The 14,692-nt window shown below is 39.1% G+C and overlaps 1 protein-coding gene across 7 annotated transcripts in view; it reads left to right on the top strand.

The window, feature by feature from the left end:
- SNTG1 (syntrophin gamma 1) overlaps nt 1-14,692 on the top strand; it is a 324,574-nt gene that overhangs the window by 168,537 nt on the left and 141,345 nt on the right. For 4 of the 7 annotated variants that reach the window (XM_062633423.1, XM_062633421.1, XM_062633420.1 and 1 more), the window contains exons 2-3: nt 181-235; nt 8,869-9,003. In XM_062633423.1, coding sequence (XP_062489407.1) covers nt 209-235; nt 8,869-9,003 — 162 coding nt within the window. In that variant the 5' untranslated portion in view covers nt 181-208. Of the gene's footprint in view, nt 1-180; nt 236-8,868; nt 9,004-14,692 lie in introns of those variants that run through there. The other 3 variants (XM_062633424.1, XM_062633426.1, XM_062633425.1) reach the window with 1 other exon arrangement.

Here is a 14,692-nt window from a genome sequence, read left to right as displayed (position 1 = left end):
CAGGAGCAGCTTCTAATACCTCACGCTTCCTAATCCTGCTGCAACTTTAATCATTTCTCTTTTTAAGCAATGACTATAACTGGACCTAACAAAGAGAAGTGCAGTCGCTCAGCTCAGACAGGTAACTTTTATTTTTGCAATATCTTTTTCATTCTAATGAAATCTTTCTCTCCATTTTAGACAAATATCACTTGCTGTGTCATAGCACATGGATTTCAGGACCGCCTGTGAAGAGGTAGGATCAGATGTTTTTCTTTTTGAACAATAGTAGAATCAAATTCCATGAACTTTTAATCCTTTTTATATGCAAAATCCTTTTTTCCTTCCTTTTTTTCTGAAATGAGAGGAGTTATATAATCAGATACAGTTATTCAGCTGATCACTTTATGGTGGCAGACAGACTTTGTAGTAGAAGATGAAAGAATTTGCCCAGGTGTGTATTCACCCCTAGCCATCACCTCTGCCCATTCCAATTTGCCTCTGTAGGCACAATGTACGCGCAGGTAGCTATGTTTTGTGTGGTCTTTGCTCTTCGTGCAGTGTTTATATCTGAAAACATCAGTCAAGTCAGAAATCTGTCTGGCACTGTAAAGGTGGGGGAAAAGGTTGAGTAGGGAAAGAGGTGAAGATGACCAATATGAAAAGCAAATCCATTCTGATTTGATGAGCTAAGAGGGTTATTTTTGCTTAAAGTGAGTATAGTTTCATAATGTCTGTGCAAAGTACTTCTTTCCCCCTTCCACTAACTTTTCCTTAAATTAAATGAGATGTATTTGTAGACATTAAAAAGAGCATCTTATTTACTCAATGATTGTCTATGAACAATGTTTGTAATGCAGTTTCACATCAGCAATTGAGACACAGTGAGTACTGTTTACACCAAATTGCGCAATGATGTCAGTGCAGTATTGTGATTAAAAAGTCAGGCCTGTACACTGAAAATTGCAAACAACATTTTGGAAGTTATGACTGAAAGCAAGAAAAATGGCCATATCTGTAAGCCTTACCATGATCCCATGAAAAAAAATGAAGTGGAGGGATGGGAACAGCACTAGAACCAAGAACTAACTGCAGCTTAAAGCCAATTTGGACCTGAGAATCAATTGGTATAAATTAGGGGGGAACAGAAAATAAACAGGCTAAAGAACATTAAATCGTGACAACATTCTGAGAGGAGTAGTACGGTCAAAACGTAATATGACAGTTAAGTTTACCTTTGGGAAAGAATGCAACGATGGTTGTCCAGGATGCTATGTATCAGACTTTAAGACCTTAAGAAGATTCGTGCCCAGTCTAAGTATATCCCAGATTATTTGCCTGGTAAAAAGCATTTTTGCTAGTTTTGAGGTTTGGTTTGGGTTTTAGAAGAGAACATTTTCAGTTGGAAGGGACTTTCAATGATCATCTAGTTCAATGGCCTGACCAAAAGTTAAAACATATTTTTAAGGGCACGTTGATTTTCTTTTTTATGATATATTATCATTTATTTATTAATGCATTTATTGACAAAGAGGCAGATACATACTATTTTCATTGTATTTTTATGTCATTATTTGAACTGTACACTAGTATTAATTATTTAGCGGCAATTAACTTACTTCTGTGCCAAGCAGCAGTGATGACAAGAACAGCCACAGAAAAATGACCTAGCATATGAGTTCTATCTTAGCCTTTACAGTACAGTACAATAAGTTAATTAGTTATTCTGTATCAGGTTTCTAATGGGGGCATTGTTTTCAAATTTAGCTCTTTAAAAGCAACTGCTTTGTTGGACTTTCCATGATAAGAGAAGGAAAGGAGAGGATGATTCCACCCATCCTAAGAAAGTTCTGTGTCCTGGAGATCCAAAAGAAGCTTCTTTTGCTTTTAGATTAATAAACTTAAATGCAGTGGAGTCAACCCTAGTTTATTTGCTTTGCATAAAATAAGTCTTCTGCCACAGAACCGGTGCTGTCACTTCCAAGAAATTCTGGAAGCTGTGATCTACATCTTTCCTCCCAGTCTAATCAAGCTTAATAAAATATAGACTTTCAACCTACTTTCATCAAATGCCTGTGTCTAAATAAATCATCAGCAGCCTTATGCTTACATATAGTGTAATTTTTAACTAAAACTTCAACACTATCATTGAAAAGCATCATCTACTTTGGTTTTCGTTCAGGGAAGAACATACTGAGCTGAATCTGAAAGCCCAAGAAGCAGCTGCAGCTCCATGGCCCAGGTTCAACCAGTAGTGGGAGTGAATAAATATCCCCAGTAGACACACGCATACAGAGCACACATATACACTACATGTATATGTGCTTATATACATATGTGCTTATGTACATGACTATCGCATATCACATACCAACACACAGAACGCTCGCAGAGACACAGCACCAACAGGGAAAATACCTGGTATCTGATGATAGGAAAGTTATAGTTATTTTTTTCTTGTGGCTTATCTGCTTGCTAGCTGTGGGAAAATTTGCATTATTTTATAATTAATTATTCTGGATTCCATGCTCTTCCCTCACTGATGAGCAAATGAATCCATTGTGCTGGTTCTTGTACTTACTCAACAATTTCTAAACCGTAAGACTATCTGGCTCCTCTTTTAGCCTTTGTCTTGAGTTTTCTGAACTTTACAAGAGCATGAATCATAGAGTCACTGGGTTCTTTAAACGCTCTCCCGTACTCACCTGACCTTCTGTATTCTGAAAACTCTCTTGAAAGATAACCTCAGTCTCTGACATAATACTGTCCTCTGCTATGAAAGTACCCTTCTGATAGTGAGAACTTGGGATTGTTATGATGCATGAGAACATTCTCCCTTTAGACACTCTTCTTTTTCTTTTTTTTTCTTTCTTTTCTTTTTTTTTTTTAAGCTGATATTTTCTATATACTTTATGAATACGCTGCATGTGCAGCTTTCTAACTTTTCTTACTTCCTAACTTTTGAAATCTCATCCTTTACTTCTATTAGCTTGGCTTTTTTTTTTTACCTAATATAACTTCAAACTTGCTTAAATTAATAAGTACCCCATTCATTTTAGTGCTTATTATCTATGAATCTGTCTCTATAGTACTGTCCATTATTTCTTTATTGGTAAACAGTTTGTCCTCTGCTTTATGTATCCTGTGAATGATCTTGTAGACTTCACACACTTTAAAATTTGATACATTCTGTTTTTCAGAGGTCTAGTTGCCTCTATTTGAACATCCATACTGTATTGTTGTTTTGGTTTTTTTTGCCTGCCATAGAATGTTATATTTTTAAGCAGTATTTTTACTTCCTTGTGACTTTCTTTCATAGATCTTGTTATTTACTCTTTTGGACTGTTTCTACTTACCTTTATGCTGTTTTCTGATTTATACATCTCACCCTAGGCTGATGATTTCCTTTGTTTTTAAATGCTGTCAAATGGCAGTTCTGGGATTTCTAATCCCTTGGGTTTGTGGAATTTTTCTTAAATCAAGCTTCCACTCATAATTTAATGCCAAAATCACAAGATGGAAAATTAATGGCAATTTACAGTGCCTGTGAAAATGTAATGTAATAGATGAATTAAATTTTAAGAACCACACATGTTCTTACAACGTTCAGTTTTATCTTATCTAATCTCTTGGTCTCAACTGTAATGATATAATCTAGTCCCAGTATAGTATGCTCATTGGCAATTCAAACATCCAAACTTCTTTCCTGATAGCATCAGAAAATAAGAAGTTTTGCTCTAAGAAAGTACCTTAGTTCAGTAAGAAGCTCATATATATACATATTTATATAAAAATATATTCTCCAAATGTCTAATTTGCATATTGAATTAATCAGACTGTATGAAACAAGGAAATTCTCTGAAAGAAAAGCACTTAAAAAGAATGCTGTAGCCAAATACTTACCAGGCAAATACCTGGCAAATCAAAGAAAATGCAGATAAAGTCCAAAATCAAGATTTTCCTGCTGTTCAGGAATCGATGTTCAGGACTGGACTTGCTATCCTCTGAATTGGAAAATGTTAGTATCTGATAGAATAGGCTCTGAATGACAAGCTGAACACATCCCTGTGTATCTGGGCTACATTCCAGTATTTTACAATAAAAGTGCTTTTAAATTGCGCCAGCAGCACCTCCACAGAGTGAGTAGCTGGACCATTTAAAAAAGATCCTTTGTGTAGTTCTGACACATATTCCTACCTCATGTATTCATTACCATTGTCATCTTCTACTTCTGATCAATTTCCCGTTTTATTATTATACTTACAATTATAAAGCAGTGAGAAGTATATCCTCCAACTGCTCAGGGGTTAGCCTCAGTTCAGATAGGTATCCAAAAGTGTTGCTATTCATGTGGAGTGAACTACATACATATTTAAGGCACTTTATGCAGCCCATTCTCCTTACTGATATCATATTCTTGATAGTAGAAATAAATTTCAGGGCTTAAAACTAAATTGCAGAGGTTTCATTCATTTTAGGATATACTGGCCAAAGCAGGCACTAAAAACTTGAGGCCACCTTTCACAGAAAATGTATTACTTTTGTCTTCCTTTCTTCCACTGGTTTATGGACTAGCCTATTCTGGGGTATCTGTTGAAGTCTTCCTACTAATGTGAAGCTAGAATAAGCAAAGCTAATCAAATTATTTTATTACCGCAAGGCAGAAGAAATAGAAAAAATATCATAAACAAAAATAGTCTTGTATTGAAAACTAATGGAGACTATTTAAAATTGCCTGAAATACTGAATAAGTCTCCTCCAGAACAAAACATAGGAAAAGTTTTAGAAATTGCATACATGACAAGGAAAACCACAAATAGGGAAAAAAAGTAAACAAAACCATTTTCAACAGAAAACCTGCCAGTAGCCTTATTTAGGCCAGATAAATGAAAAACTATTTATGTTGGAAGTCCTACAGAAAATTTGCCTTGAACTCAACGTGTAATTTTAAAGATGTTTCTCATGCAGGATTAAGTTTTGTGTATGCTTGGTAGAGACTGCTGCTAGCATAAATGTATAAATCATAGTTTTCCTGTGAAGTTATTTATTAAATATTTGGAAAGGCCATATATATTGTACCATGCTGTTTATGGTGTGTGTTTCTAAATTCCTTTTAGGAAAGTTATTAGGGCCAGATCTTATACACAGCCAATATGGACTGTGCTGTAAGTCAGGGTATAATAGGAAAAGGTTTTTAAATGGCCTTTTTTTCACTGCCTTATTGCTAATAATGAGTGTGACCATATACTTTATAGAAGCAGTCTGCCTTGAAGGCTCTGGCAACCTGTACTGTTCTCTGATAGTGATCTGAAGCAGAAAGTTCAGCACAGACTGGTGTGGCAAAGCAACGAGGGATCAGTTTTCAGCCCCTCTTATATTAGTTCAGGAACAGTAAGCAGTTTCTAAACTCCTGCCAAGGACATCAGCTCTTGCTATATCAGTGTTCTTGTCTAGCACAGCTTAAAAAGGTGTGGACTGAGATGTCAGAAGCAACACTGTGCAGCTGCAACATTCACTACATCTGTCGCTTAGGTACTGCTACCTCCTTCATCACTACTTTTGCATGAAGTCGCTGACTCCTCTCCCACCTGGAAACCTGTTCTTTCACCACTGTGTATTGCTTCCATATTCATTCCCTAGACTATCTCATTAACTTCATAAAGATGTGGAACTTAAACACCCAGTTTTCTTGCCCTCACTACAACAGGTGCCAAACTCTATAGATAGGAAGAAGAAAGTAAAATAATATAAATTTAAGTAGGGCAATGTTGCTGGTGATTTTGTCTCAGTCAGTCAAGGTGCATTGGCTGAACAAGCTGTTGTCAGCTGAACTATGCTTCTCTATCTGTATCTGCTATAAGGTGATGCAGTTTATCATACATTTAAACACACGAAGATGCTTTGCATGATCTCACACTGACAGGTACAGTAGCTTGGCTGACGTACTGTATGCTGGTTTATTGCTGTAGGTCAGGGGTAGGGCAGAGCCCTCTGCCAGTGAGATATAAAAGGCTTGGAAGGAAAATTTTAGCATGCACTGTCATGTAATCTCTTAAAAATTAGTAATGGGAACAAAAGTGAACATCAACTACAACCCACAATCCCCTACCTCATCCACACACACACAGGCACACCATCTAAGCTTTTCAGATACAAGAAATGGCAAGGGTGTAGGCTGGACAGGTGATCTCTCTTCAACCAGAATAATTTTGCTGGGGCTGCATGGATGAAAAATGTTGATATGCACAGTAATTTACATGAAAGCGTATAAACAGGATGCCTTCCCTAAGTTCCAGCTCTGGATAAGGATTCAGGAGCTCTTATCTTTATTTTGTTCAATTTCCTGGGTGCTTTGAATGGAGTGGGGGAAAGAACAGAAAGGAAATTTCAGAAGACAAAAATAAAACAGAATGAAACAATTAAATTCTAGTCATCCTTCTCAAGGACTTCTCTTGAGCTTAGCTAATGAAACTGAAGTACATTCTCCTTTACATGGTTGTTAATGCTGCTCTCAGGTAGAAGAGAGAAGAAGGTAGTATAGTTGAAGATGTAATTTTGAACTGTATCATAAACCAGCTTTCATAAAGGCCAACAACAGTAAAGTGGTTCATTACATTTTAGAGTGTCTGATGTAAATAAGATCCCTGAGTGTGTGCAATCAGTCTTCCAATGGCCAAAATATTTTGCTGTTCCCAAGCTTGGTTTCCTTGTTCAGACTGAGTAAGCTCAGCCCACATGCATTTAGAAACTGACTGGAATTTTAATTTTATTCTAATGGCTAAGTGTGTCTGCTATGGTTGTGTTCTAATTCCCACAATGAACCCCCTCAGCTTTTGCAGAAAGACTCTGTGGAGATTTTATAGGGTTATTGACCAAATCAGGAGCATGCAGTCAAGTACAGCAGAGTTACTATTATCAGTGTACTAGAGGTAGAATTTATTTAGTTTCTTATCCAGGAAGGAGGAAAGGCATGTCTGCAAACTTTTCTGCAGGAGAAAGGCATTTTATAAGTGGTAGATGTTTGTAGGCTACTCCTCTTTTTTTGAACTTAGTTATTTGCAGCTTGCTTTGTTCAGCTTCTGTTGTCACTTAGTGCTTACTTCACAACTCCACGGAAAAAGTTGTCTTAGTTTGTAAAGCAGAAGTTGCAAGGAGAGGACCCTGGGAATTTAACTATTTTACATTCTCTTTTTATTCTCTTTTTTAAATGTTGTAATATTCTATGTATTGTGTGAGAGGGAATTTTTCAGTGGTGCTGAAAACCTAACAGATTTGATTTGTCTCTTCATGTCAGTTTCTATCTTGTCCTATTTGAAAAAGACACCTAAATATTCAAACAAGGCTGTATGATTTTCTCTGTCCAGGGCTTCTGTTGACCAAAGTGTGAGTTCAGTGTATGGAGCCCTTAGTTTTTTCTTTTTTTTTCACTTAGTTAATAGAATAAAAATGTCAGACCAACTTTCAAAGTTATGACTGAGTTATACACATGTCCTATTGGTGTCCAAGGGGAAACAACTTCCTAAGTTTGAGTGTTGAGCATTGAGCAGAAGTGACAGAACATTGTATAGAGCTATTTAAAGGTTGTCCTCGACCTTTCCACCTCTTTCAAAGCCTTTTGAAACTAACTTAAACCTTTATTCTGACAATTGCCTCCTGTCAGTTCTGTATTTGTGTTTCTTCTGTCCATGCTATGGATGTAAGGTATCAGAGCACATTATGGGGAGATCTTCCAAATCCTCTTTTAAACTCTTGTCTGAGAAAAAGCCCTCAGATTCAGCCAGGTCAGCCTTGGTAGTTAAAGTTCACAGCAAGACTTTTGTTTCCTTGATCTCCTCTCAAAACAGCTTTTTACAGACAGTGAATTGAAATGTGACCTGAATGAAGGCAAAGTTTTATTGACATGAGTTGAAGATTTTAAATGCTTTTGTATTGGAATTTTCTGCTGAGATACATACATGCATACGTGCATATCTCTGTATCTATGCAAATAAGTATAGGTATCTAATACTGTTAGATTACCAGTTGAAAGGCTGAATTTTTAAATTGCTTGTAAGCAATTTTCTCATACCAAAACCACTCTACCAACATGACTCTTGTCAGTTATGAAATGTTATAAAGAATGCCATTTCAACACAGCCTTCAGGGAAAAATTATTACATATTGGAAGTACTTACTCGTGCAGGCTTTTTCACTGCTCAAACTACTGCCCCCAAAAGTAGTACAAATAGTTACTACCACAAAGAAACTGCAAAATTGTTGGAAAGTCACTTGTTCTATATTGGAGATCCTACAGAATTCTTGATCTAACAATAGAGTTCAAAATTTGAGTAAGAAGTAAGTTACTACAGGCAGTTGCATTCTTTGATCTCTTTTATTCTTAACTTCAGCATCTTCATTTGAAGACGAACGTTAAAGCACAAGTTAGTATGCTCCCAGATCATGAAAAGCCCACACAGGTTCATGTAGGCTGTCAGTGCTCACATCTGGCTAGTTTGGAGGTGTTATTGTTCATATGTCTGTGTCAAAATTGGTGTAATATGTGGAGCATCACCCTTGATTTCATGTCCAAGTGAGGTGTCATCATTTAATACAAAGATGGAAAGTAAGAACACAGCTGCTCTGAAGCGATTTGAAAGGAATTTCACAAATTCATCCTCATCAGAGTAGCACCTTATTTTTGTAAAATCTGCCTTTGATATTGCTCCTGTGACCGTCGTTCTCTTGTAGTCTGAGTACAGTAAATAAATACAGTGATTACTGGTTGCGATTTTGCATATTTGCTGCCATTTTATAACTGTACCTATCTCTAAGCTATTCTGTTTCAAAATACCACTTCTGGCAATGCAAACTCTAACATAAAACTTTTTTTCTTTATTCCTTCCTTTGAAGACAAAGACAGGGATTTGTTTGCTGCAGGATGGTAACCAGGAGCCTTTCAAAGTGCGACTGCACTTAGCCAAAGATATTTTGATGATCCAGGAGCAGGATGTGATCTGTGTGTCTGGTGAGCCTTTCTATTCTGGTGTAAGTAGTTTTTATTTTTTCTGTAAGATGTACTTTATGCAAAGCAGAAATACTCTGTATGTATGTGTGCGTGTGTATGCCCACACACAAACGTATGCGTTTACTCCCACAGTTTGATATTTCATTTTATACTGTTAACAGTGTGTTTTAATACATCATCTTTTGAGAGTAAATTTTAGCCATACTCATCTAAGAAGCAGCAATAAGGTAATGAATAAGTCATATGCGTGATGAGAGTATTGTTTTTCTGCACTCACCCTTGAATATTGGAGCCACTGAATGCAATAGCAATTGCACAAGCAGAGAATTTTACAGTGAGTACAGAGACCTCAATGTACTTGCATATCCACGTACTGCCAGTGGACTTGATAAGACAGTTGATGTATAACTTTTATGGCAAGCCTTTGCTGGTAGAGGAATTATGTGCTGTCCTCGTTTGCTGTGGTTGCTTCATACGGTAGTGCAACACCTGACTTCATGCATGCTGCTAATTCATGCTGCGAGGGTCACTAGTTTTACCAGCATCACAGTATCACAGTATGCTAGAGATTGGAAGGGACCTCGAAAGATCATCTAGTCCAATCCCTCTGCCGGAGCAGGAACACCTAGATAAGGTTCCACAGGAATGTGTCCAGGCGGGTTTTGAATGTCTCCAGGGAAGGAGACTCCACAACCTCCCTGGGCAGCCTGTTCCAGTGTTCTGTCACCCTCACTGAGAAGAAGTTTCTTCTCAAGTTTAAGTGGAACCTCTTGTGTTCCAGTTTGTACCCATTACCCCTTGTCCTATCATTGTTTGCCACTGAGTAGAGCCTGGCTCCATCCTCGTGACACTCCCCCTTTATATATTCACAGACACTTATAAGGTCACCCTTCAGTCTCCTCTTCTCCAAACTATAGAGACCCAGCTCCCTCAGTCTTTCCTCCTAAGGGAGATGCTCCACTCCCTTAATCATCTTTGTTGCCCTGAGCTGGACTCTCTCCAGCAGGTCCCTCTCCTTCTTGAACTGAGGGGCCCAGAACTGGACACAATATTCCAGATGGGGTCTCACCAGGGCAGAGTAGAGGGGAAGGAGGACCTCTCTCGACCTACTAACCACCCCCCTTCTAATACACCCCAGGATGCCATTGGCCTTCTTAGCCACAAGGGCACAGTGTTGGCTCATGGTCATCCTGTCGTCCACTAGGACCCCCAGGTCCCTCTCCCCTACACTGCTCTCTAACAGGTCGTTCCCCAACCTATACTGGAACCTGGGGTTGTTCCTGCCCAGATGCAGGACTCTACACTTTCCCTTGTTATATTTCATCAAGTTATTCCCTGCCCAACTCTCCAGCCTGTCCAGGTCTCGCTGGATTGCAGCACAGCCTTCTGGCGTGTCAGCCACTCCTCCCAGCTTAGTGTCATCAGCAAACTTGCTGATAGTACACTCAATTCCCTCATCTAAATCGTTGATGAATATATTAAATAATACTGGTCCCAGTACTGACCCTTGAGGCACTCCACTAGTTACAGGCCTCCAACTAGACTCAGCCCCATAGACTACAACTCTCTGGCTTCTCTCCTTCAGCCAGTTCACAGTCCACCTCACTACCTGATCATCCAGACCACACTTCCTCAATTTAGCTGTGAAGATGCTGTGGGGGACTGTGTCAAATGCTTTGCTGAAGTCAAGATAGACCACATCCACCGCTCTGCCATCATCCATCCACTGTGTTATTTCCTCATAAAAGGCTAAGAGATTGGTCAAACATGATTTCCCCCTGGTGAAGCCATGTTGACTGCCCCTCATAACCCTCTTATCCTTGATATGCCTTAAGATGGCACCAAGGATAAGGTGTTCCATCACTTTCCCAGGGATGGAGGTGAGGCTGACCGGTCTATAGTTACCTGGGTCCTCCTTCTTGCCCTTTTTGAAGACCGGAGTGACATTTGCTTTCCTCCAGTCCTCAGGCACCTCTCCCGTTTCCCAAGATTTGGTAAAGATGATGGAGAGTGGTCTAGCAATGACTTCCGCCAGTTCCCTCAGCACCCGCAGGTGCATCCCATCTGGACCCATGGATTTATGGATGTCCAGATTGCTCAACTGGTCTCTAACCCATTCCTCATCGACTAAGGCAAACCGCTCCGTCGACCTGACTTCATCTGAGGTCTCAGGGGTACAGGGCTCTTCAGGACTGCCTGCAGCAGAGTAGACAGAGACAAAGAAGGCATTCAGTAACTCTGCCATCTCTGTATCTTCTGTCACCAGGGCACCCATCCCGTTCATCAGTGGGCCTACATTGCCTCTGGTGTTAGTTTTATCTGCCATGTATTTGAAAAAGCTCTTTTTGCTGTCCTTGACCCCTCTCGCCAGATTTAATTCTAAGGAGGCCTTAGTCCTCCTAGCTGCCTTCCTACATCCTCTAGCAGCAGCCTTATATTCCTCCCAAGTGGCCAGCCCCTCCTTCCATGACCTGTAAACTCTCCTCTTCCACTTGAGCACACCCAGCAATTCCCTATTTAGCCACGCAGGTCTCCTGGCCCTCTTCCTTGACTTCCTACGTGTCGGGATGCTCTGATCTTGAGCTCGGAAAAAGCAATCCTTGAATGCCAACCAACTGTCTTGGGTCCCTTTACCTTCAAGCAGCCTTGCCCATGGGATTTCCCCTAGCAATTGCTTGAAAAGGCCAAAGTTTGCCCTGCTAAAGTCCAGGGTTGCAATTCTACTTGCTATTCTACTGGTCCTACCACACAAGATCCTGAACTCCACCATCTCGTGGTCGCCGCTACCAAGGCAGCCCTCAACCCTTACTGCTTTGACCAGACCCTCCTTGTTAGTGAGGATGAGATCCAGCAGCGCTCCTCTCCTGGTCGGCTCATCCACCATTTGCAGGAGGAAGTTATCATCCATACACTGGAGGAACCTCCTGGACTGTGGCTGGGTTGCCGAGTGGTCCCTCCAGCAAACATCAGGGAAGTTAAAATCCCCCACGACAACCACAGCCTGTGACTGTGAGGCCTCTCTCAGCTGCCTGTAGAAGGCCTCGTCAACTTCCTCACCCTGATCTGGTGGTCTGTAACAGACACCTACAACAGTATTGCCCCTGCCAGCCTGCCCCTTAATTCTCACCCACAGACTCTCAACTCGCTCGTCATCTGTCCCTGGACAGAACTCGGTGCATTGTAGTTCCTCCCGCACATAAAGAGCAACCCCACCACCCCTCCTGGCTGGCCTGTCTTTCCTGAAAAGGACATAGCCCTCCATGACTATATTCCAGTCATGTGAGCTGTCCCACCACATCTCTGTAATTGCCACCAGATCATAGTCTCCTGACTTAACACAGGTTTCCAACTCCTCCTGCTTATTCCCATGCTGCATGCATTGGTGTACAGACATTCCAGGGAGCGAGCTGAGCACACCGATTTCACCCTAGGATTATAGGAGGCCTCCCAGTCTTCATTAATTCTGGCATGTTATCTTAATAAAGATGGACTTCAGCTGGAACAGTGTAATATTGTGATTTATGTATTACTGGTTTTGTGTGATATGTCAGCTTTCTTATTTAAGCACCATATTGAATTTTGTGGGTAAGAAACTGAGCTTTGTAGACAATTATTTGGAAGATGTGTAAAATGCAATATAGAATAATATTGCAGGATTTGGAACTATTATAATATTTATTAAATTCTAGAAGATCACTAAGTATGATAGCAGCCATTTACTATTCATTTCTATAGACATTTTTATAGGTACTGTAATTGTATCTTATAGAGATGTTCTTAAGATTTGTGGGAAACTATCATAAACATTCTGCTCTCCCTTTGAGCGAAATTCAATTATCACAGGATTTCGTGTTAAATCTTGTGATGCATAGTAGTCTGGTATCTGTTTATGTAAATATTATATGACTGTTACTGTGTCTCTCTGTTTTATTAATTAATTGCTGTCGCAACATCCCTGTATTTCTAAATACAAGTGTAACAGAAAGGTACAAAGCAGAAACCAGAAATAAATTGGTAGAATATTAGTTGTGCTAGCAGGGTGGAAAATTTATAGGAGAATCCATCTCACTGTTATGAACATCTTGAGGTGAACAATTCTGAGTTTTTCTCTGAAACAAGAGTACCACACTGTCTACGCTGTCTCCATAAAGGCTGGGTTTATTTGCATGTCAAATCTGACATTAGCTTTTGATAGTTTCATGCTGTATAAATGCAGTTTTCTAAGACAGGTCTGTGTGCTTTATATGAAATATAGATGTTCCTTTTATCAATCGGTTCCTCAACACAGAGGACATCTAGCAGCTCAGATAAAAAGAAATTATGAGTTTGAGCTCAGGCTATGGTTGTTCAATTAGCAGCACACTGTAGCACCATTACTCCACCAACCCCATTCTGACATTATTTCTTAAAACATTTTATCGCTCAAAAATATTATTTTCATTATTGTACTGTAATATCTATTACTTCTACTGAAGCTGTTATTGAAATGTCTTCATGAAATGCATATTTATTATTTTTCCATTTCACGGAAAGGATTTCTCTTGCAGTTTTGCCCTCTTTAGTTTTTCAGTGGCACTATGAGAAACAGTGGTTGATTTGCTTCATCAGTTACACTCTCCTTATCTTATTTGCATATTCAATGCATACCACAATAACTGATTGATATTAGTGTGATGGGGAGGAATTTCTTTTTTCCTGGAAGTGTCTTTTTGACTTCTGAGCACTTCACCCTGATTTCCTCTGGTCTTGACTCAGTAGGTTCATTGAAGCTATGGATGACTGGCATTTCAGAAACAGTTAACTGTCCTTTTGTCACAGGTCATTAAAATCTTCTGGAATCATGTGTTTGATTCTACAGCTTGATCAAACAGGTCCCACAGGCTTCCTTTTTTTTTTTCCTCATTTTTATTCCTGATGTATTAGGTTTCTTATTTGCTTGCTTTCTTATGTTTTACTTTGCTTCACTGATTTTGTTCTTTCCATCATTCTAGACCACTGACCACATCTATTTTTCTTTTACATGCATGCTACACAGCAAGAGCAAGTGCTTTCATTAGCAACAAAGGCATTGATTGCTTCATAGAATAAACTCTGAAGAATAAAAAGTAAAATTTGTAACTAAAGGCCAGTATAATTGTTACATTTTACAGAGAATAGCTACAGGAAAAGTTTTTTCATCTATTCTAGTAAATAATCTTCAAATAATTTGATTATAAGGATTTACTAAATCAGTTCTGCACTGGTAAGGAACAGAAAGCTATTACTGTGTTTCTAGTTCAAAACAGTGTCTCTTCTGTTTGTTGGGTCTGAGTTAATTTGCATGCTCCTCTGTGTAGGACAGACTTTAAACAGATACTTAACGTTCCAGCAGTATCCTGATCTGCATCTTTAGGAGCCATCTAAATGAAATCAATAGCTCCTTAGGAATGAGGTGCTGCTTAATGTGAGTACATGGGACCTAGTTCTTAATTTAGAACACTTCCCTTTTGGTGGAAAACAGTTCTTGTTTTCCAAAACTAAACAGATGCAAAAGAACCTTGTGTCTTCTTTCACTGTATACAGTTTGGAGTAAGAAAATAAAAAATCTAAAACATTACAAGAAACATAAACAGTGTTAAACACTAAAAAAAAATAAAAAATCTGTTTTTATAGTAGGCTAAACAAAATGATAGTGCAGCAAGTGTATCTCTGGCAATTCCATAAAGCATC

This window comes from Pezoporus occidentalis, unplaced genomic scaffold (assembly GCF_034315485.1).
Source record: "Pezoporus occidentalis ecotype Australia unplaced genomic scaffold, CSIRO_AGI_Poc_V1 ctg4, whole genome shotgun sequence".
NCBI lineage: Eukaryota > Metazoa > Chordata > Aves > Psittaciformes > Psittacidae > Pezoporus > Pezoporus occidentalis.
Note: the sequence above shows the minus strand (reverse complement) of the source record. Positions and strands in the feature narration are given on the sequence as shown.